The 22,853-nt window shown below is 45.0% G+C and overlaps 1 protein-coding gene across 1 annotated transcript in view; it reads left to right on the top strand.

Moving 5' to 3' along the window:
* LOC134984470 (oocyte zinc finger protein XlCOF6-like) overlaps positions 1 to 8,496 on the top strand; it is a 161,842-nt gene extending 153,346 nt beyond the window's left edge. Inside the window, exon 6 of the mRNA XM_063950042.1 lies at positions 7,736 to 8,496. Coding sequence (XP_063806112.1) covers positions 7,736 to 8,418 — 683 coding nt within the window. The 3' untranslated portion in view covers positions 8,419 to 8,496. The remainder of the gene's footprint in view (positions 1 to 7,735) is intronic.
* The last annotated feature ends 14,357 nt before the right edge of the window (positions 8,497 to 22,853 follow it).

Raw genomic sequence — 22,853 nt, 5'->3', positions numbered from 1 at the left:
TCAGTAAGACAATAGAGTAAGAAACTGTAGGTCCGTAAGACAATACAGTAGGAAACTATAGGTCAGTAAGACAATAGAGTAAGAAACTGTAGGTCTGTAAGACAATACAGTAGGAAACTATAGGTCAGTAAGACAATAGAGTAAGAAACTGTAGGTCCGTAAGACAATACAGTAGGAAACTATAGGTCAGTAAAACAATACCGTAGGAAACATCTAAAAAGCCTTTTTCTCTGACGTCCTAGTGGATGCTGGGAACTCCGTAAGGACCATGGGGAATAGCGGCTCCGCAGGAGACTGGGCACAAAAGTAAAGCTTTAGGACTACCTGGTGTGCACTGGCTCCTCCCCCCCATGACCCTCCTCCAAGCCTCAGTTAGATTTTTGTGCCCGACCGAGAAGGGTGCACACTAGGGGCTCTCCTTAGCTTCTTAGTGAAAGTTTAGTTTTAGGTTTTTTATTTTCAGTGAGACCTGCTGGCAACAGGCTCACTGCATCGAGGGACTAAGGGGAGAAGGAGCGAACCTGCCTGCTTGCAGCCAGCTTGGGCTTCTTAGGCTACTGGACACCATTAGCTCCAGAGGGACCGAACACAGGCCCAGCCTCGGAGTCCGGTCCCAGAGCCGCGCCGCCGGCCCCCTTACAGAGCCAGAAGCAAGAAGAGGTCCGGAAAAATCGGCGGCAGAAGACATCAGTCTTCAACAAGGTAGCGCACAGCACTGCAGCTGTGCGCCATTGCTCCTCAGGCACACTTCACACTCCGGTCACTGAGGGTGCAGGGTGCTAGGGGGGGGGCGCCCTGAGCAGCAATGTAAACACCTTGGCTGGCGAAAATACACCACATATAACCCCCAAGGCTATATGGATGTATTTTAACCCCTGCCAGAATTCACCAAAAAGCGGGAGAAAAGGCCGCCGAGAAGGGGGCGGAGCCTATCTCCTCAGCACACGGGCGCCATTTTCCATCACAGCTCCGCTGAAAGGACGTCTCCCTGGCTCTCCCCTGCAGTCCTGCACTACAGAAAAGGGTAAAAAAAAAAAAGAGAGGGGGGGCACTAATTTGGCGCAGTTTTGATAATAACAGCAGCTATAAAGGGAAAAGCACGTTATATAGTGGTATTCCTGTCTATATATAGCGCTCTGGTGTGTGCTGGCATACTCTCCCTCTGTCTCCCCAAAGGGCTAGTGGGGTCCTGTCCTCTATCAGAGCATTCCCTGTGTGTGTGCGGTGTGTCGGTACGATTGTGTCGACATGTTTGAGGAGGAAAATGAGATGGAGGCGGAACAATTGCCTATAATAGAGTTGTCACCCCCTAGGGAATCGACACCTGAGTGGATGAGCTTATGGAAGGAATTGCGTGACAATGTCAGCTCTTTACGAAAGACAGTTGACGATATGAGACAGCCGGCTACTCAGCTTGTGCCTGTCCAGGCGTCTCATAGGCCATCAGGGGCTCTAAAACGCCCGTTACCTCAGATGGCAGACACAGACACGAATACTGACTCCAGTGTCGACGATGATGAGACAAATGTGACTTCCAGTAGGGCCACACGTTACATGATTGAGGCAATGAAAAATGTTTTGCATATTTCTGATAATACAAGTACCACTAAAAAGGGTATTATGTTTGGTGAGAAAAAACTGCCTGTAGTTTTTCCTGTATCCGAGGAATTAAATGAAGTGTGTGATGAGGCGTGGGTTTCCCCCGATAAAAAACTGATAATTCCTAAAAGGTTATTGGCATCATACCCTTTCCCGCCAGAGGATAGGGCACGTTGGGAAACACTCCCTAGGGTGGATAAAGCGCTCACACGCTTGTCTAAACAGGTGGCACTACCCTCTCCTGATACGGCCGCCCTAAAGGAACCTGCCGACAGAAAGCAGGAGAATATCCTAAAATGTATATACACTCACACGGGTGTTATACTGCGACCAGAAATCGCCTCAGCCTGGATGTGTAGTGCTGGGGTGGCGTGGTCGGATTCCCTGACTGAAAATATTGATACCCTAGATAGGGACAGTATATTACTGACTATAGAGCATTTAAAAGATGCATTTTTATATATGCGTGATGCGCAGAGGGATATTTGCCGACTGGCATCAAGAGTTAGCGCGCTGTCCATTTCTGCAAGAAGAGGGTTATGGACGCAGCAGTGGTCAGGTGATGCGGATTCCAAAAGGCACATGGAAGTATTGCCTTATAAGGGGGAGGAGTTATTTGGGGTTGGTCTATCAGACCTGGTAGCCATGGCAACTGCTGGAAAATCCACATTTTTACCCCAGTTAGCCTCTCAACATAAGAAGACGCCGTATTATCAGGCGCAGTCCTTTCGGCCCCATAAGGGCAAGCGGGCAAAAGGCTCCTCATTTCTGACCCGTGGCAAAGGGAGAGGAAAAAAAGCTGCAGCACACAGCCAGTTCCCAGGAACAGAAGCCCTCTCCCGCCTCCGCAAAGTCCTCAGCATGACGCTGGGGCTTTACAAGCGGACTCAGGCACGGTGGGGGCCCGTCTCAAGAAGTTCAGCACGCAGTGGGCCCACTTGCAAGTGGACCCCTGGATCCTTCAGGTGGTATCTCAGGGGTACAAATTGGAATTCGAGACGTCTCCCCCTCGCCGTTTCCTAAAGTCTGCTTTACCGACGTCTCCCTCAGACAGGGAGGCAGTATTGCAAGCCATTCACAAGCTGTATTCCCAGCAGGTGATAATCAAGGTACCCCTCCTGCAACAGGGAAAGGTGTATTATTCCACACTGTTTGTGGTACCGAAGCCGTACGGCTCGGTGAGACCAATTTTAAATCTAAAATCCTTGAACACTTACATACAGAGGTTCAAATTCAAGATGGAGTCACTCAGAGCAGTGATTGCAAACCTGGAAGAAGGGGATTATATGGTGTCTCTAGACATCAAAGATGCTTACCTACATGTCCCAATTTACCCTTCTCACCAAGGGTACATCAGGTCTGTGGTACAGAATTGTCACTATCAGTTTCAGACGCTGCCGTTTGGCTTGTCCACGGCACCCCGGGTCTTTACCAAGGTAATGGCCGAAATGATGATACTCCTTCGAAGGAAGGGAGTTTTAGTTATCCCTTACTTGGACGATCTCCTGATAAGGGCAAGATCCAGGGAACAGTTGGAAGTCGGGGTAGCACTATCTCAGATAGTGTTGCGGCAGCATGGTTGGATTCTCAATATTCCAAAATCGCAGCTGATCCCGACGACACGCCTTCTATTCCTAGGGATGATCCTGGACACAGTCCAGAAAAAGGTGTTTCTCCCGGAGGAGAAAGCCAGGGAGTTATCCGAGCTAGTCAGAAATCTCCTAAAACCAGGCCAACTCTCAGTGCATCAATGCACATGGGTCCTGGGAAAAATGGTGGCTTCCTACGAAGCAATCCCTTTCGGCAGATTCCACGAAAGAACCTTCCAGTGGGATCTGCTAGACAAATGGTCCAGGTTGCATCTTCAGATGCATCAGCGGATAATCTTGTCACCAAAGACAAGGGTGTCTCTCCTGTGGTGGTTGCAGAGTGCTCATCTTTTAGAGGGCCGCAGATTCGGCATTCAGGACTGGGTCCTGGTGACCACGGATGCCAGCCTGAGAGGCTGGGGAGCAGTCACACAGGGAAGAAATTTCCAGGGCTTGATCCTGGAGCTAAGGGCCATCTACAATGCTCTACGCCTAGCAAGACCTCTGCTTCAAGGTCAGCCGGTGCTGATCCAGTCAGACAACATCACGGCAGTCGCCCACGTAAACAGACAGGGCGGCACAAGAAGCAGGAGGGCAATGGCAGAAGCTGCAAGGATTCTTCGCTGGGCGGAAAATCATGTAATAGCACTGTCAGCAGTGTTCATTCCGGGAGTGGACAACTGGGAAGCAGACTTCCTCAGCAGGCACGACCTCCACCCGGGAGAGTGGGGACTTCATCCAGAAGTCTTCCACATGATTGTGAACCGTTGGGAAAAACAAAAAGGTGGACATGATGGCGTCCCGCCTCAACAAAAAACTAGACAGGTATTGCGCCAGGTCAAGGGACCCTCAGGCAATAGCTGTGGACACTCTGGTAACACCGTGGGTGTACCAGTCAATGTATGTGTTCCCTCCTCTGCCTCTCATACCCAAGGTACTGAGAATTATAAGACGGAGAGGAGTAAGAACTATACTCGTGGCTCCAGATTGGCCAAGAAGGACTTGGTACCCGGAACTTCAAGAGATGCTCACAGAGGACCCGTGGCCTCTACCTCTAAGAAGGGACCTGCTCCAGCAAGGACCCTGTCTGTTCCAAGACTTACCACGGCTGCGTTTGACGGCATGGCGGTTGAATGCCGGATCCTGAAGGAAAAAGGCATTCCGGATGAAGTCATCCCTACCCTGATCAAAGCCAGGAAGGATGTAACCGTACAACATTATCACCGTATTTGGCGTAAATATGTTGCGTGGTGCGAGGCCAGGAAGGCCCCTACAGAGGAATTTCAACTGGGTCATTTCCTGCATTTCCTGCAAACAGGACTGTCTATGGGCCTAAAATTAGGGTCCATTAAGGTTCAAATTTCGGCCCTGTCGATTTTCTTCCAGAAAGAACTGGCTTCAGTTCCTGAAGTTCAGACGTTTGTCAAGGGGGTACTGCATATACAGCCTCCTTTTGTGCCTCCAGTGGCACCTTGGGATCTCAATGTAGTTTTGGGGTTCCTAAAATCACATTGGTTTGAACCACTCACCACTGTGGACTTAAAATATCTCACATGGAAAGTGGTAATGCTGTTGGCCCTGGCTACTAGGGACTTGGAGGACTCCAAGTTGCTGGATGTAGTCAGGGCCCTGAAAATATATGTTTCCAGAACTGCTGGAGTCAGAAAATCTGACTCGCTGTTTATCCTGTATGCACCCAACAAGCTGGGTGCTCCTGCTTCTAAGCAGACTATTGCTCGTTGGATTTGTAGTACAATTCAGCTTGCACATTCTGTGGCAGGCCTGCCACAGCCTAAATCTGTAAAAGCCCATTCCACAAGGAAGGTGGGCTCATCTTGGGCGGCTGCCCGAGGGGTCTCGGCTTTACAACTTTGGCGAGCAGCTACTTGGTCAGGGGCAAACACGTTTGCTAAATTCTACAAATTTGATACCCTGGCTGAGGAGGACCTGGAGTTCTCTCATTCGGTGCTGCAGAGTCATCCGCACTCTCCCGCCCATTTGGGAGCATTGGTATAATCCCCATGGTCCTTACGGAGTTCCCAGCATCCACTAGGACGTCAGAGAAAATAAGAATTTACTTACCGATAATTCTATTTCTCGTAGTCCGTAGTGGATGCTGGGCGCCCATCCCAAGTGCGGATTGTCTGCAATACTTGTACATAGTTGCTGTTACAAAAATTGGGTTATTGTTGTTGTGAGCCATCTTTTCAGAGGCTCCGCTGTTATCTTGCTGTTAACTGGGTTCAGATCACAGGTTGTACGGTGTGATTGGTGTGGCTGGTATGAGTCTTAACCGGGATTCAAAGTATCCTAACTGAGGCTTGGAGGAGGGTCATGGGGGGAGGAGCCAGTGCACACCAGGTAGTCCTAAAGCTTTACTTTTGTGCCCAGTTTCCTGCGGAGCCGCTATTCCCCATGGTCCTTACGGAGTTCCCAGCATCCACTACGGACTACGAGAAATAGAATTATCGGTAAGTAAATTCTTATTTTAAAAGAGTTCCTCCTAACACCGCTCAATGCGCAGACATTTGTGCGCAGAATTAAAATCTTGCAGTAAAACCTATGGAGAATTAGTACTAATAACTTTTTGCTGCTAATTGGTTAGGGAGTTTTTGCGATGAACTGAATCCCCCCATAAAGTGTTTATACATACAGTATGATGTTACATTGAGATTACCGCTGGAGGAAACTCTGCCACAATATTATTGAATGTAATTTAGCCCGTTCTCGTATGGGTGTAATATATTAATATTATTCTTACTGACCAGGATTACCAGCACTGAATCAGTTATCACCCAATATAATATACATGCCGATGTGTAACAACAAATACACTTGTTTTTTTATTACATTATTCACCTTTATACATTTACCTTTGTGTTTAATATATCACTGATTTATCTTACATACTTTACTGTACTTAATAAAGGTTATATATTATTTATTAGTGCACAAACAGGACAGCACTGTCTGTTCTTTGCTGTTTTATTATTGAAAAGCCCAAGTCACCTCTAGTAATCCCACATGAGCGTCATATCACCTCTAGTAATCCCACGTGGGCGTCCATGTCACCTCTAGTAATCCCACATGAGCGTCCATGTCACCTCTAGTAATCCCACATGAGCGTCATGTCACCTCTAGTAATCCCACATAAGCGTCCTTGTCACCTCTACTAATCCCACATGAGAGTCCATGTCACCTCTGGTAATCCCACATGAGCGTCCATGTCACCTCTGGTAATCTTACATGAGCGTCCATGTCACCTCTAGTAATCCCACATGAGCGTCCTTGTCACTTCTAGTAATCCCACGTGAGCGTCCTTGTCACTTCTAGTAATCCCACGTGAGCGTCCGTGTTACCTCTAGTCATCCCACGAGCATCCGTTTCACTTCTAGTAATCTCACACGAGCGACCGTGTCACCTCTAGTCATCCCACGTGAGCGTCTGTGTCACCTCTAGTCATCCCACGTGAGCGTCCGTGTCACCTCTAGTCATCTCACATGAGCGTCCATGTCACCTCTAGTAATCCCACATGAGCGTCATGTCACCTCTACTAATCCCACATGAGCGTCCATGTCACCTCTGGTAATCCCACATGAGCGTCCATGTCACCTCTGGTAATCCCACATGAGCGTCCATGTCACCTCTAGTAATCCCACATGAGCGTCATATCACCTCTACTAATCCCACATGAGCGTCCATGTCACCTCTGGTAATCCCACATGAGCGTCCATGTCACCTCTGGTAATCCCACATGAGCGTCCATGTCACCTCTAGTAATCCCACATGAGTGTCCTTGTCACTTCTAGTAATCCCACGTGAGCGTCCTTGTCACTTCTAGTAATCCCACGTGAGCGTCCGTGTTACCTCTAGTCATCCCACGTGAGCGTCCGTGTCACCTCTAGTCATCCCACGTGAGCGTCCGTGTCCCCTCTAGTCATCCCACGTGAGCGTCCGTGTCACATCTAGTAATCGCACATGAGCGTCCATGTCACCTGTAGTAATCCCACATGAGTGTTCATTGTTGACGAAGTTCCAGTCTAAGCATCCTTGTTTTGTAATAAACATAAAAGCAATGATTACAGGTAAAAAATGTCAGTTATAGAATTATATATTGTATCCTGTAACACCCTGGGTCTTGTCTGCTTTTATATTTCCATAATGTATTTTATTTCCAGCAGATGGACACACAAGCAGGAATATCTCAGAAGGACATCTAATGTTATCCCCGGATTGTGACATAAAAGATAATGACAGTATACAGGATTCTCCAGGAGATAACCCCATTACCCGAATTATACATCCAGCTCTATCAGTTTATCCCCCTGATCCTGGGAAATGTTCTCCTGATCACTCTGAAATTGGTGCATCTGTTACAGCTCTGACAGTAGATATAGAGTTTCCCTGTTCTATAGATGCAAAATGTATTACACAGAACACAAAGCCTATTACCCATCAGCCAGCTGAGAGGCCATTTCCATGTTCTGAGTGTGGGAACTGTTTTGCATACAAATCACATCTTGTTATACATCAGAGAAGTCACACAGGTGAGAGGCCATATTCCTGTTCTGAGTGTGGGAAATGTTTCGCACACACATCAGCTCTTGTTACACATCAGAGAAGTCACACAGGTGAGAAGCCATATTCCTGTTCTGAGTGTGGGAAATGTTTCTCACAGACATCAGCTCTTGTTACACATCAGAGAAGTCACACAGGTGAGAAGCCATATTCCTGTTCTGAGTGTGGGAAATGTTTCGCACAGACATCAGCTCTTGTTACACATCAGAGAAGTCACACAGGTGAGAAGCCGTACTCCTGTTCTGAGTGTGGGAAATGTTTTGCATACAAATCACATTTAGTTTTTCATCAGCGTGCTCACACAGGTGAGAGGCCATTTTCCTGTTCTGATTGTGGGAAATGTTTTGCATCAAAATCAGATCTTGTTCCACATCAGAGAAGTCACACAGGTGAAAAGCCGTATTCCTGTTCTGAGTGTGGTCAATGTTTTGCACAGAAATCACATCTTGTTAGACATGAGAGAAGACACACAGGTGAGAAGTCATTTTCCTGTTCCGAGTGTGGGAAATGTTTTGCACAGAAATCAGATCTTGTTCCACATCAGAGAAGTCACACAGGTGAAAAGCCGTATTCCTGTTCCGAGTGTGGAAAATGTTTTGTACGGAAATCAGTTCTTGTTAGACATGAGAGAAGTCACACAGGTGAGAAGTAATTTTCCTGTTCCGAGTGTGGGAAATGTTTTGCACAGAAATCAGATCTTGTTACACATCAGAGAAGTCACACAGGTGAGAAGCCGTATTCCTGTTCGGAGTGTGGAAAATGTTTTGTACGGAAATCAGTTCTTGTTAAACATCAGCGATTTCACAGGTGAGAAGCTATTTTCATGCTGTGAGAGAAATAAATCTGCTCTTGTTGAACATATTAGACATTACCCAAATACGGAACCATTTAAATCTTCTGGAGTATAATTATCACTGTCATGCAATGTTCCTCAAGGGTCAATCCTATCTCCTAAGCTTTATAAAATATACATGCTACCACTGGGTTATATAATCAGACATCATGGCCTGGTCTACCACTGCTATGCAGATGACCTGCTTTTTGCTCCATGTACTGAGAACCGAATACCAATCCTAAATGGTTGTCTAGCTGAGCGCCAGGGGTGGATGATGCCAGTTGGCTGTGATTCAGTCTTTGTGAAACATAATAGAAGCTCACCAGCAAAGGACAAGACTACAGCTTTACCAACCATCTGGATTTATGCTTTGGTGTTCATAATTGCAAAATACTGAACATGTGCTGAATCTTTGTGATGTCCTGGTTTGTGGCTGACACTGACATTGGGTATCTGCCACATACAAATCCTCATTCTTCCATCTGTGGACCATAGCCAGAATCAAGCACTTGATTCCCTCAGAAGTTCATAGACTACTGCAATGCCATCTACCTGGCTCACCCAGCAAAATAATGACAGAGCTTGCAGCTAGTACAGAATGCAGCAGCCAAGCTGTTACCTAACCAGCCCGTTCCTGCCACATAACACCCATTCTCTGCTCCCTTCACCGGCTGCCTGTAAGATGGAAAATCTATTTCATAATTGGCTAACTGACCTTCCCAGCCCAACATTACATGGTCCAAGGTACTAGAAGCAGCTTCTGCCTCCTTACTGCCCTGCTTGCTTGCTTCTACAGATGAAGGACTGTTACCAGCAGTACCAAGAATCTCCTGTCATTCATTTATGGGTTGAACGTTTAGTTTTGCAGCCCTGCCTTGCACAGTCCAAGAGGCCTCCACTCTAGAGACCTTCACAAGCAGACTGATGACTGTTACTCACGCTTTTCATTAATGTACCTCTATTTACTTCCTAAATAATACATCCCAAATGCTTAGGTCTTTTTTCTGCTGTTTATTTTGTATCTTGTGCTTTGTGTAAATGTGAATGTGTAATACCAGTTTCCACAATCTGTATTGCTGCACGACAATATGGCGGCCATTGGAACGTGTTTTCACTTCTAGTTTGCCTAACTTGTTGCAGACACTCATCTTGATCAGGAGTGTCGAGTGTTTTCAGATACAAGATCCTATCTATATATACCCTGTACATTATCATGTGCATTAGAGTCACCCGGGTTCCATCTGCAGTGGTTTGTTGTATGTCCCATATATATGGTGCGGAGACTCCCCTGTATTTCATAATAAAAGCTTTTGTTTGCATCTAATTATTGCATTATAGCTTTTATTTTTTTATTCTGTTTTATATTCCCGTCTGAGTAATTATGCCATAATGTCTAATCTCGGAGTGGACCCCAGAAGATGTAAAGAAACCGTGTAAGTTTTCCATCATTCTGTTTTGTGTAAGCATACAGGTAAGTGATGGCACGGTGGTCACTGACCGTCACATTCCGGTGGTATAATGGAAGTGGGAATGTCTGGGCTTATTCTAGTCTACTGCAGAAATAAAAAAACTCAGCCTTTATCCTGCTTAAAAAAATGACAAAGCCCATAAATCAAGCTTGGCCGGACAAGAAAGAAGCCACATTAATGGTGGCACATCATATAGGCTGAGGTCCCATGTTTATGGTATATATGGCATAACTCACTCTTCACCCACAAAAACCTTCCCTTCACCATTCACAATGTCCACCATTGCCCCTTCAGAAGGGTCACAACTTTCCTTTGCTTGTTCCACCTCCTCCTCTACAGAGCCCAGGACCATCTCCATGACCATTTCATGTTTATCTGGAGGCCAGGTATCTGGGAGGTTCATGGCCTGAGATGACCACAGAACCACCAGGTAGTGGACAAGAAGAATCCACAGCCTCCTGAGGAACTGGAGAGTCCAAGGATCCACCCCACATGAGGTAGAGAAGGGTCAACCACAGGGTCTGGCTCACCAATTTCCTTCCTAAAAGCTGCTCTTTACCCAGTTTGGTACCTGTGGGATCCCACTCCAATTTCCCTTGAGAGTCCTTACCCTCACTAATCCTTTCTAAACCTACTAGTTCCTTCCCCTTCCAACCACTCCTCCTTTTTAAGCTTTTCACCACCTGCTGTGTGAGTCCCATCCAATCACTCCTCCATTCCTTGACTCATTGGTGTAGCAACCCCCTTCTCCCCACCCCCACCACACTGCTATACTGCAGTTAAGCTGTGAGACTTGCTGCTAGCAGTACTCACTACTCAGCACACACACTCACATCATGATTACACAGCTGTGCCAGAGACACTGTCTCACTGACAACCAGGACGAGACACTCCCAGAAAGGCATGTATGTATGAGTACGGAGAGAGTGGTCGCAGTGGGGCTGCATCACTGACAGCTGAGCCTGTCACATCAGTGAGGTGACAAAATGCAAGATATAATTACCTAGCTAAATCAGGCGCTAATGCAATGTTACATGTATTAAATGAGCACCAAATATATTGATTATTAGATAGCAGCTCCTATGCGGCAACTGGATGCCTTAGACGATATAGATTGTTTAAGTTTCAATAGAGACATAAAAGAGCGCTGATGGTATATAAATAAAAATATTTCTAATATTTATTAGAGTTCAACACAATAAAAACAGTTATGCCAATAATAACCAGATAAAATGTAGCCACAATATTTCTGATTGTATATAAACTGTATACAGATTCAGCTGTAATCACTCACATTAGATCGATTGTATTTAAATGCAGCTGAATCAGATGATATGTGCAGTACTGCGGTCCATTAATTAACATAATAGAGTGTAGGAGTTCTCCAATTTATGTATATACCAGAGGGATCCCACGGTATTAAAGTGGATAATTTAAGTAGTTCATTATCCTCACTTATAGGTCAGTGTTCTCACCCAATGTTGGTAATCTCCGCTGGTTCCCGTCAATAGCAAAGTGCAGTGTGAGCTACAAATGGCTGCAGGTATCCCTCACAGATGGACCAGAGGGAGATGCCACGAGCTCCGATGATCTGTCTGCAGACGGTGTCTCACCACTGGGGCGGGCGGTAGCGTTCTGTCCCGTGTGACAACAGTGAGGATCAATGAAATTGTTTATAGCAGGGTTAAATGAAGTGGATGAATCTCCTTCAATGGACCGACAGTAGCTACAACACTCAACGCGTTTCTCCGCCACAGGCAAACGGCGGTTTTCTCAGGAGATATGAATACCCAATGAAGAAGTAAATGGGTATTTAAACCGTTTGTATCCAATTGGCTTTTGAATGGTAATATGCACACCTGAGTGAATGCTCGGTGTTGCTTAATTTGTATAGAGTTGATCCACATGATGTAATTAATACAGATGCTCTTTTGTTAAAAAGAAAAAGGAACTATACAGATAATATCAATCTTAAACAATAAAATTAGTACTTATAGTAGATAGTGGTGGTAAAACAAAGAACACACTAATCCGCATATATATGTATATACAGATAGAATTTCTAATGGACATACAGATACCTAATATGTTGCTTTATTAATTTGACATTAAATACGTCTTGCTTTATAGAGATTATTTTTATATATAGTTTGAATATTTATTCTCCTCTCTATTCCTTTGAAGGGGTTTCGTGTTTCAAGTTATTCCCACCACTTTCTGAAAACACATATATTCAATATAAAAAGGAATCTCTGAGGAGTATAACCATTAATTTAATTAGAAAGCTCCAAGAAACAAGTAATAACCCACCGAAAGCATATCGGACCAAACCACTGTATTCAAAATAGTAGGAGAGAAAATATTCAAATAGATGTTCCTAAGATATACAGATAATAATAATTAAACAGAAAAATCTTTTCTGAATCATCAGTCGTGACAGAGACCATCTGAGTTAGCCATGTGCATCGTCATATTCAGTGTAAATTGGTAAATATATATATATATATATATATATATATGAGTCTATTGTTGCTCATATCACACTAGACAAAGAATAATCCAGAGATAGATACAAAGTACCATGTGTATAATATACTCCATAGATATCGCAAAGGATATATATGTATGTATGTATAGACTAAGTTTCTTAACAGAAGGATAAGAAAACAGCCAGGGGCAAAAAGGGGGAGGGAAGAAGAAAAAAAAGGAGCTATAGGATAAAATAGAATAACGTACAGATATTGATTCATATATTATTCAGCTCAATGTTTTCGTTGAGACCTAGAGGGAACAAAGTATCTATCATACAAATCCAGTATGCTTCCCTCTTACAGAGGAGGTTATATCTATCCCCACCTGGGAATGTCTGTTTTATATGTTCAACTCCCTGTATGGACAGAACCCCACAATCACCTCCATGGAGTGAGCAAACATGTCTAGGTACACTGTGTTTAGTTGACTTTTTAAGAATTAATCTTCTATGTTCTAAAAACCTAGAGAGCATATTGTTCTACAGACATATTGGCAACCGCACATGCAGGAGATTACATAAACCACAAATGTTGTCTGGCAGTTTATATTGCCCACTATATCGAAGTATTCTTTAGTTCTATATAATAAGAATTATGATCGTCAGTGAGGTGGATGGGGCATCCCATTCCCAGCTGGAACAGCACAGTATTTGTAAGAGCCGGAGCGGTGCAGGGCTACTGGCTGACAGCCTAGCATCTCGGTGCAGCGGCAGAAGTCTGTAAATGATGGGAAATAACATCTGGCCCATGGCTACTGTGAGGAAATGAGAGGTCTGTGACAATAGAGCTATGCCTCATTTCTCATGTCAGATATGTTCTTTTTATCCCCATATCCCTATACATTCATCTGTTTCCTCATTCTCCATAACATGTCCATTACTGCTCACCCAATATTGTGTTTAAATCAACCTTAATATTGTTAATATATGCAATTGTGTTACGTTATCTGTTACCCTTTGGATAATGTATTCATGTTAGACCTGGTTTTCTATTGTTTACTACCACCACAGTGGACACTCAAAGGGTGAGTCATATAAGGTACCATTGTCCCTTTTTGTTTACTCCCTATTGTCCAACAGTGAGCTGACCAGACATGGTTGCTCTCTGGCTGATGTAATCACCTTGATTAGAATATGTATTGTATTCCAATGCTGTAAGATCCTTAGACAAAGAAGTCACACACACCCCATGTAATATGAAGCTTCTGGGGGTATAAGTAGAGCTAACCAGAGAGCTGAGAGATGCTATGCTCCATGACTAAGAAATGATGTTCTGTCAGGAGTTTGTGGTGGGAATTGTCATGTGGAATTGGATTACAGAGGTGTGCTGAGCTGTTTATAACACATTCTGTTCAATAAACCACTGTTGGTTTTTCATTTACCACTGTGCCTGAGTGATTTGGAACCCAGTATCTTCACAGCTACTATCAATGGCGGGTAACTACCTGGCTCTCTTCCTTTGATGGTAAAACTAGTTATCATCAGGTATAGACCATCAATGATTCCTGATCATCAATGGTTGATGGCCAATCCTAGACCAGACTCTGAGAGACCACAGCCACCACCAGATCCACAATGTGTACCTGGGAGCTACCACATCTGGCACTTTGTCACCCGCCATCAGATCTACCTTCTCCTAGAGAGCCACCTCTCCACATCTAAGCTGGAACTCTGCAGGTTTCCTTCAACACCAGCTTGGATCTCCTTTGCATCAGCATCCCGGCCAGCCTCAGACAGGTCCATGGAATCAGCATTATGATAACTTTTGACTCTTTATTTGCTGCAGCTGCTGTATAGTTCGTGTGATTTCCTCCAGCTTATTAACCAGCTGCACCAGCTCCTCATTTCATGTAAATCTCTCCCAGCTGCTGCAACAGATTTTTCTTCTGTAGGGTCCACAGGTTATCCACATGATAACATTGGGATATGATGACACGACAGCAGATTTGCACCAAATGGTCAAAGCTTTTGGCCTCCCAACATGCACTTGGCCCGTCCATATATCCCCACCTCCTGGCTCAGGCAAATCAAATTTTTGTCTGTTGTGGCAGGAGCCAGATCATGGTCAAGAGGGCTGCTGGTTTTTAGCAGCCATAAGCATTCTTATTTTATTTTTATAGTCTTTTTCTTGAGTGATCTTTCTAAAAAGCGTCTTACACGCACCTTAGAAAGAGTTGCTCCAACAATTCCCCGCCGAGTCATGACAATGCTTACCCACATGTACAGTGCCCTTTTGGCGGTAGTCTGTGTCGGATATACTAGCAAGTCCAGCAGAAGTTACCCGGCTGTGGCCGGAGCATGGGGAGAAGGTAAGGCATCAGTTCTGCTTAGAGAGGGAACACGGACACAGCTGCACTGTTTTGGGGGAGACTACCAAACAGTCACTGACATGGCTGCCACCTAGGGTGGCAGCTAGGCCTTCGGGATCATAGGCTAGGCCTATGATCATAGCGCTAGGCCTTCGGGATCATGCGCTCCAGAGGTAGTATGAGGCCACGATCCCTGGGATTGAGGTCAGCAGTGGAGAGTCAGACTCTCCCCTGGTCCCCCCTCCCCTCGGTTCATGACCAGTTTCCTCCGATTCTCCCACCATGAACGGTTTTCCGGCAACCATCTAAGACACTGTGTATCTAAAAGGACCCATTCACAGAGTAGGCGGCTGTGTGACTGGTGCATCAGTGTTCTCTTGGGCATCTGTGTTCACTGTAGGTTCACGGGGCGAGTGTGTACACTATTAGCGTCTGGATCCACTCAGCATTCGCTAACGTATTGATCAGTCCTGGAAGGGGGTGAGTCTCCTTGTATCACACTCTACTGAGCCGGGTAATACAGCACTAAGTCTCTATCTACCTTTTGAGTATGAATAGTTGGATAAGTGCCGGATGCATATGAGTCTAATAATTATTACTGTTTCTTTTGCTATGCGTCTGAATACGGTTAAACTCCTATATAAGGTAATAGTTACATAGTTAAATAATTAGAGAGGTTGAAAAGAGGCAAAATGCCCATCGGTTTCAACCTGTATTCTGTGATCAGCTGATCATATTATAATGTACCTGCTGATGTAATGCTTAGTACCAATTGACAACAATGATTCTTACCACTCTCAGTTTAATGTCACTGTGGTAAATGCTATAACCCTGGATACTCTTTCCAGTTAGAAATTTGTCTAATTGGTTTTTAAATGCATTTACAGAGTCTGCCATTACTATCTTCTCCGGCAGGAAGTTCCAAATTTTTATTGCCCTTACCGTGAAGAACCCTTTTCTACATTGTATATGGAATTTTCTCTCCTCTAGCCTCAGCGAGAGCCCACGTGTCCTATACAGGGTTATTTTACTACACAAATCTGCTGCTAGCTCCTTGTGCTGACCCTTTACATATTTGAAGATATTAATGTCACCTCTTAGTCGCTGCGTACTCCATAGACTCTAACCCTTTAATCAATTTAGTAGCCCGCCTTTGAACCCTTTCTAGTTCTCATATCTTTTTTATAATATGGTGCCCAAAATTGAACACAATATTGTGGTTTTTGTCCCAAAATGCATAATTTTGCATTTTTCTATATTGAACCTCATTCCCCATTTAGATGCCCAGGCTTCAAGTCTAAATAAGTCATTTTGTGGAGACTCCACATCGCTATCTGAATTAATTACCTGACACAGTTTAGAATCATCCACAAAGATTGACACTGTGCTTTCCAGGACTATTCCTAGATTGTTGATAAATTTATTGAACAGTAGCAGGCCAAGTATGGACCCTTGTGGTATTCCGCTAACTACTGGTGCCCAGCTGGAGAACATCCCGTTGACCACTACTCATTGTGCTATGTTATCCAGCCAATTACCTATCCATGTACAAATAGTATATCCTAGACCAAGTTCCCTTAATTTGATGATCAGTTTCCTGTGGGGCACTGTTTTGAAGGTTTTTGCTAAATCTAAATACACCGCATCCACTGCTTTTCCCTGATCAAGATTCTCGCTCACTTCCTCGTAGAAGCTAATTAAGTTGGTTTGACATGATCTGTCCCTTTAAAAATCCAAGCTGACTTTTGCTAATAATCTTATTAACCTGCAGATAATCCTCTATGCTATCCCTCAAGATACCTTCAAATAATTTGCCCACTATAGAAGTTAAGCTAACTGGTCTATAGTTACCAGGATTATTTTTAGTTCCCTTTTTAAATAAAGACACTACCTCTGCTATGCGCCAATCCTTAGGTACCTTGCCTGATCTGAACTGTGGAAAATTAAGTATAGGGGATTTGCTAGCTATGACCTAAGCTCTGTAATAACTCTCGGATGAAAACCATCTGGGCCTGGTGATTTTTTTTTTTTTTGCAAATAAGTTTTTATTGAAGTTTCAAAAAGAAAATAAAAGATACAGAAACAGCTCAATAGCGTCTAGTAGCATCAGAGATACAACATCTGGAGATATTCAACACCGTGTATAATAAAGAGACCTGTAAAGGGAATATCACTTTTCCATTTACATAACATATCTCCCAGAGAGAAAAGAAAAAAGGGGAAGAAAAGAAAAGAAAAGAAAAGAGAAAAAAAACAAAAAAAAACCATAAACATTACATGAATTACAACTTCTTGAGGTAAAAAGGAAAATAATAGAGGTAGGAGAGGAAAGAAGGATAGCGGGAGAAAGAGAGAAAGACAAAGGGATAAAGAGTAGCGTTACTCTCGGAGTAGAGGAATAAGATTAAAGATTTCGTAGGCGGACAAGATTTAGGGCGGTGGGGGGGGGGGTATCTCTCTTCCTACCCTAAGGAGCTTTAATCGTAACTTATAACAGGTGGCTGCTGGAGATAAAATAAAAACAAAGAAAACGAAAAAAGGGGAGGTATCTCTTAAAGAGAAGATTTGTAATGGGTTGTCGCTTTATATTCCAGCCATGGGCTCCAAGTAGCAGTGAAGGATGTGTTTCTCATTTCCAAAGACAAAATGAGGTCCTCCATTGCCATATAGTGGTCTAGGCGGGCTGTCCACTCTTTCATAGTGGGGGACACTATTGATTTCCAGTGAACAGGGATCACTGCTTTAGAGGCACTCAAAATATGGCGAAGAAGTGATTTCTTGAGGTGATGTCTAGGTGTACGCGTAAGGTTTAATAGCCAAAAACTAGGGCAAGAGGGTAAGTCCTCACCGAGAATAATGCTCGCTGTCTCCACCACCTTGTGCCAATACGGTTGCAAGAGAGAGCATTCCCACCATATATGTAGTGGGGTGCCCACTGCTGTCCCACATCTCCAACATGTGTTGGGTACTCCAGGGTAGATTTTCGCAAGGAGATTTGGGCATCTATACCACCTTGTAAGTACTTTGTAATGAGTCTCCAAGACTAACACATTGGTAGTTAATGAGAAAGTGTTTTTAAAAATATCTTCCCAATCATCTGTGGTCACCAAACCCCCGAGGTCTAATTCCCAATCCTTGACAAATTTAGGTTGGGAGGAAAATCTGTGATTCAATATCCATTTGTAAAACGTAGAAAGAGTGTGCCTAGGGTATGTGTGGGAGAGACACATCTGCTCAAACAAAGTCAGTGCTCGTATACCTTTCCCAGAAGAGCAAAAAGTCTTTAGATAATGTTTAATCTGGAGATATCTCCAGATTTCTTTATTGGGTAGATTCCATTTAGTTTGCAGTTCGGGAAAAGGTATTATGCCAGATGTGTCCAACAGTTGGTTAGCTCTCAGGATGCCCCTTTCCTGCCATGAACAAAACGACAGGGAGTGGCATCCCGGGGGAAACTCAGGATTCCCAAACAACGGTGAGATTGGGGAGGGATGCGCTGAAACATGAGGAAGGGAGCGTAAAAGACGCCAACACGAAAAGGTGGGACCAGCCAGCGGGTGCATTACCTGGGGGACTTTAGAAATCCAAGGGGAGTTCGAGCTAAGAGAAGGAAGAGAGGCCAGTTCAATGTCTACCCATTGTTTCCTGTGAAGTTCACTACTCCACTCCATTACTCTCGTAAGAAGAACTGCATGGTAGTAGGACAAAAAATGAGGAAGCTGGAGGCCGCCCTGGTGTTTCCGTCTAAAGAGAATCTCGTGCTTAAATCTGGGTTTTCGTCCCGCCCAAATGTAGTCTCTAATCTTTCGTTGCAGTAAAATAAACCATGATCGAGGAACAGCCACAGGTAGAGTTTGTAGCAGATATAGAATTCTGGGTAAAATATTCATTTTGATTACTGCTATTCTGCCTATCCATGACATTTGTTTCCTGCCCCATTTGGAGAGGTCAGATTGAAGTTTTGATAAGAGTGGGGGGAAATTCAATTGGTAGATCTGGGAAAGATCTCTATGTAGTATTACTCCTAAATATTTTAATTGTGTTGGATGCCATGCAAAGGGCGAGATAGATTGTAGTACTTGGAGGCTGGTCTGGTCTAGCGTTAAATTCAATGCTGTAGATTTAGATAAATTAATTTTAAAATTGGAGAGAGTTCCAAAGCGTTTAAATTCTTTAAGAAGGTTGGGTATAGAGGTCAGAGGGTTAGAAATCACTGCAAGGAGGTCATCCGCAAACAAGGCCAGCTTGTATTCCGTCTTTCCCACCTGCATCCCTGTGATGTTAACATTCTGGCGAATGGCCCTCGCCAGGGTCTCCATGCAAAGCACAAAAATAAGTGGTGACAAAGGGCACCCCTGACGAGTGCCATTCCGTATCTGGAACGGGTCCGACAGTTCTCCATTGATACGAACCCGAGCTGCGGGTCCAGAGTACAGGGCCCTAATTCTCTGGAGGCCCACCAGGCCCAAGCCCATGTGCTCCAGCACCCCCAACAGGAAATCCCAGTCAACTCTGTCAAACGCTTTTTCTGCGTCTGTTGAGAGGAGAATGGAAGGGGATTTACAAGTTGATGCATAATAAATTAAGTCCAGAACCTTCGTGGTGTTATCCCTGGCCTCGCGGCCTGGAACAAAACCCACCTGGTCCGAGTGTATCAGTTTTGGGAGGAAGAGTTTTAAACGATTCGCCATTAATTTGGCGAAGAGCTTCAAGTCTACATTTAACAGGGAAATTGGCCTATAACTGGAACATTGGGTCGGATCCTTGCCCTCCTTATGGATTACTGTGATATGTGCGAGCATAGACTGGGGAGAGAAGGAGGATTGGTCTGAAATCTGATTAAAAGCTCTAAGCATCAGAGGCAGCAAGACATCTCCAAATGTCTTATAATAGGCTAAAGAGAAGCCATCAGGGCCCGGACTCCTGCCATTAGGGGTGGTTTTGATAGCTTCTTCGAGCTCTGTCAGAGTGTAGGGGTCCTCAAGTGACTCGACTTCTTCAGGTGTAAGTGTGGGGAAATCGATTTCACGTAGGAACTCTGCAATAGAGGCCTTGCGGAAGGGGTCAGATTCGACCTCCGTAGAGCCTCTTAGATTGTATAACTGGGTATAATAATGTCGGAAGGCTGCTGCTATCTCTGTCGTGGTGTGTTGTGTTGTTCCAGTATGTGATTTTACTTTAGGTATAAAAGATGCCGCTCGTTGAGCTTGGAGAGCCCGCGCCAGCAGCTTCCCAGGCTTATTCCCCCATAGGAAAAAACGACTACGGCATTTTCTAGCCTCTAATTTCAGTCTATGGGACATAAGCGAGTCCAATTCCTTCCGAGCCGTTAGTAGGGATTGAAGGTTATCGTCTGACATGGTGGATTTATGGAGAAGTTCTAAGGCTTGAATTTTTTGTAACAAGGCCTCCCGCGCCGCCATGTGTTGTTTCTTCCTATGGGCGCCCAGTTGAATGAGTTTTCCCCTTATTACGCATTTGTGGGCCTCCCAGACTACCACTTTGGAGATCTCCTCTGTGTCGTTAACAGCAATATAGTCAGCTATAGCCTCCCTAATCTGCTGTTGGCAACAGGGATCCTGGATGATCATCTCGTTTAATCTCCACGTGTAAGAATTCGGGCGAGCAGGGGACAGGCGGACCCCCAAAGAGACAGGAGCGTGATCTGTCCAGGATATGTTGCCCAGAGCAGAAGCCTCAGCCAGGTGCAAAAATCTATGCGGGATAAATAAGTAGTCAATCCTAGTGTAAGTGTTGTGAGGGTGTGAATAGAAGGTGAAATCACGAGTAGAGGGATGTTGTATCCTCCAGACATCAATGAGTTGAAAGCTATGTAGAGTCCTCCGGACCCTACGATGTAGTTTATCCGAATACCTAGGGGAGGGGTTGGAGGAGTCTACTCGGGGCTCCAAAGACCAGTTTAAATCCCCGCCAAAGAGCAAAATCCCATTAATGTGGGGTTGGGCTAGGGTGAGGACTCTATCCAAAAAGCCTGGTTGTGACTTGTTAGGGGCATAGACATTAAGGAATGTGAGAGCTCTAGTGGCAATAGTGCAATTTATAAGCAAGGCCCTGCCGGGGACAAGTTGATGGCAAACAACATCAGCAAGGGTAACATGTTTGGCAAACAATATCGCTACTCCCAAAGTCTTACCGTCAGCGTTATTGGAGAAATACCCTGTAGGGAAGTCTTGATTCCTGAGAGAGGGGGCCGCTCCCTCTTTAAAGTGAGTTTCTTGCACAAAGGCGACGTCTGCTTTTTCGGCTTTCAATTCTCGCAAGGCCCTTGACCGTCTCTCAGGAATGTTGAGTCCCCGGGCGTTAATAGAAACCACTTTTAGTAGCGCCATTTATCCGTTTCAAAGAGAAATATTGAATCTGGTCTTACAGAGGTCCCAGCAGCAGAGAGTAGGGTTTGGACGTTGGTGAGTCTAGGTAATTCTGGAAGGGAAGAGAGAACCAAATAGAGAGAAGGGGAAAAAGAAGAGGACAGAGGAAGAACAACAAGACAGAAAAGCATAACACTATAGAACAAATGAACAAGTAAAGACATAACACCGCTCCCGGTGATACGAACGATGGGGACAGTGTTCCCATCGATCGTTCCGGGACCAAACATTGCGGTGCAAATGGGGTAACAAGGGAGGAACGGATCCACCCTCCAACACGAACCGCTTCTTTGGAACACAATTAGCGACCACAATAATATGAACATTGCATATCACAATAATAGGAACAGTACTTTACCCGAACTATGTTAAAGCAGTAGAGACCGTGGCAGAGTTGCTTAATCCCCACTCTATACGGGAAATTAAAATGTCTAGGACCCTCGAGAATAATGGGACTATCAAATATAGAGACGGGGATCCAAGAGGCCTCACGACCTTCGACTGCAAGATGCCACAAGGGAGGAAGTCTTCATGGAGGTGCTGTGGTCTCTCCCATGGGGTCATGACATAATGAAGCAGTCCTCTTTGTGCCAATCAATCTCCCGTAGCGAGAAAAAGTTGCCACTCTAATGGTGGGGTGATCAGGTCTTCGCAGCCGAGGAGGAAGGTGAGGGGGACGGAAGGGAGCGGTTCCGTTTCTGTGCTGCTGAAGGAGATCCCACTGTTTGGAAAGGTGTGTCAACCCTAGGGGGTTGGGGGGGGCGAATCCTCGAACATACGGATTGCCACTCGGGGACCTGCACAGGGTCAATTGAAAGGGTGGAACAGAAGAGGGCGACATCCTCGGGGTTCCGAATCGTGGCAGACCGACCCTCATTGGTTGCTGTAATGCTGAATGGAAATCCCCATCTGTATTTGATATTGCTTTTACGGAGGGCATCAGTTAAGGGCTTTAATTGACGTCTAGACTGTAAGGTGTGACGAGAAAGATCTTGGAAAACCTGGATAGGTGAACCGTTGAAGTCTAGGTCTCCGGCGTTCCGGAGCTTCCTAATTATCTCGTCTTTTTGGCTATAGTAGTGCAGACGGCAAATAATGTCTCTTGGTCGTTCGGATTGCAGGCCTCTGGGACGCAGCGCTATGTGTGCCCTGTCGAAGACAATGGGGTCGTTTGGGTCGGTTTCCAGGACTGCACCGAAAATCTTGTTGAGGACATCTGGGATGCTTTGCTGTGGTATGTCTTCAGGGATGCCCCTCACCCGCAGGTTGTTCCTGCGGCCCCTGTTGTCAAAATCATCAAGATGGTCGTGCAGGCTCTGAATCTCCTCCGCCTGGAGTCTGATAGTATCCACCAATGCGTGTTGAAAAGCATTGGATTCATCACCCCTAGTCTCCAATGTTTCGATACGAGAGCCCAGCTGAGTCAGGTCAGACCGAAGTGAGGACACCTCAGAGTGGACCACGTCCCGAAGTTTACTTTCTAAAGATATGAAGTCTGCCTTAGTGGGCAAGGTCTGTAAGAGGTTGAGGACTTTCTGCATATCTTGCTATCCAG

This window comes from Pseudophryne corroboree, assembly GCF_028390025.1.
Source record: "Pseudophryne corroboree isolate aPseCor3 chromosome 3 unlocalized genomic scaffold, aPseCor3.hap2 SUPER_3_unloc_57, whole genome shotgun sequence".
NCBI classification, from domain to species: Eukaryota; Metazoa; Chordata; class Amphibia; order Anura; family Myobatrachidae; genus Pseudophryne; species Pseudophryne corroboree.
The sequence above is the reverse complement of the archived record's forward strand: the minus strand, read 5'-3'. Positions and strand labels throughout refer to the sequence as shown.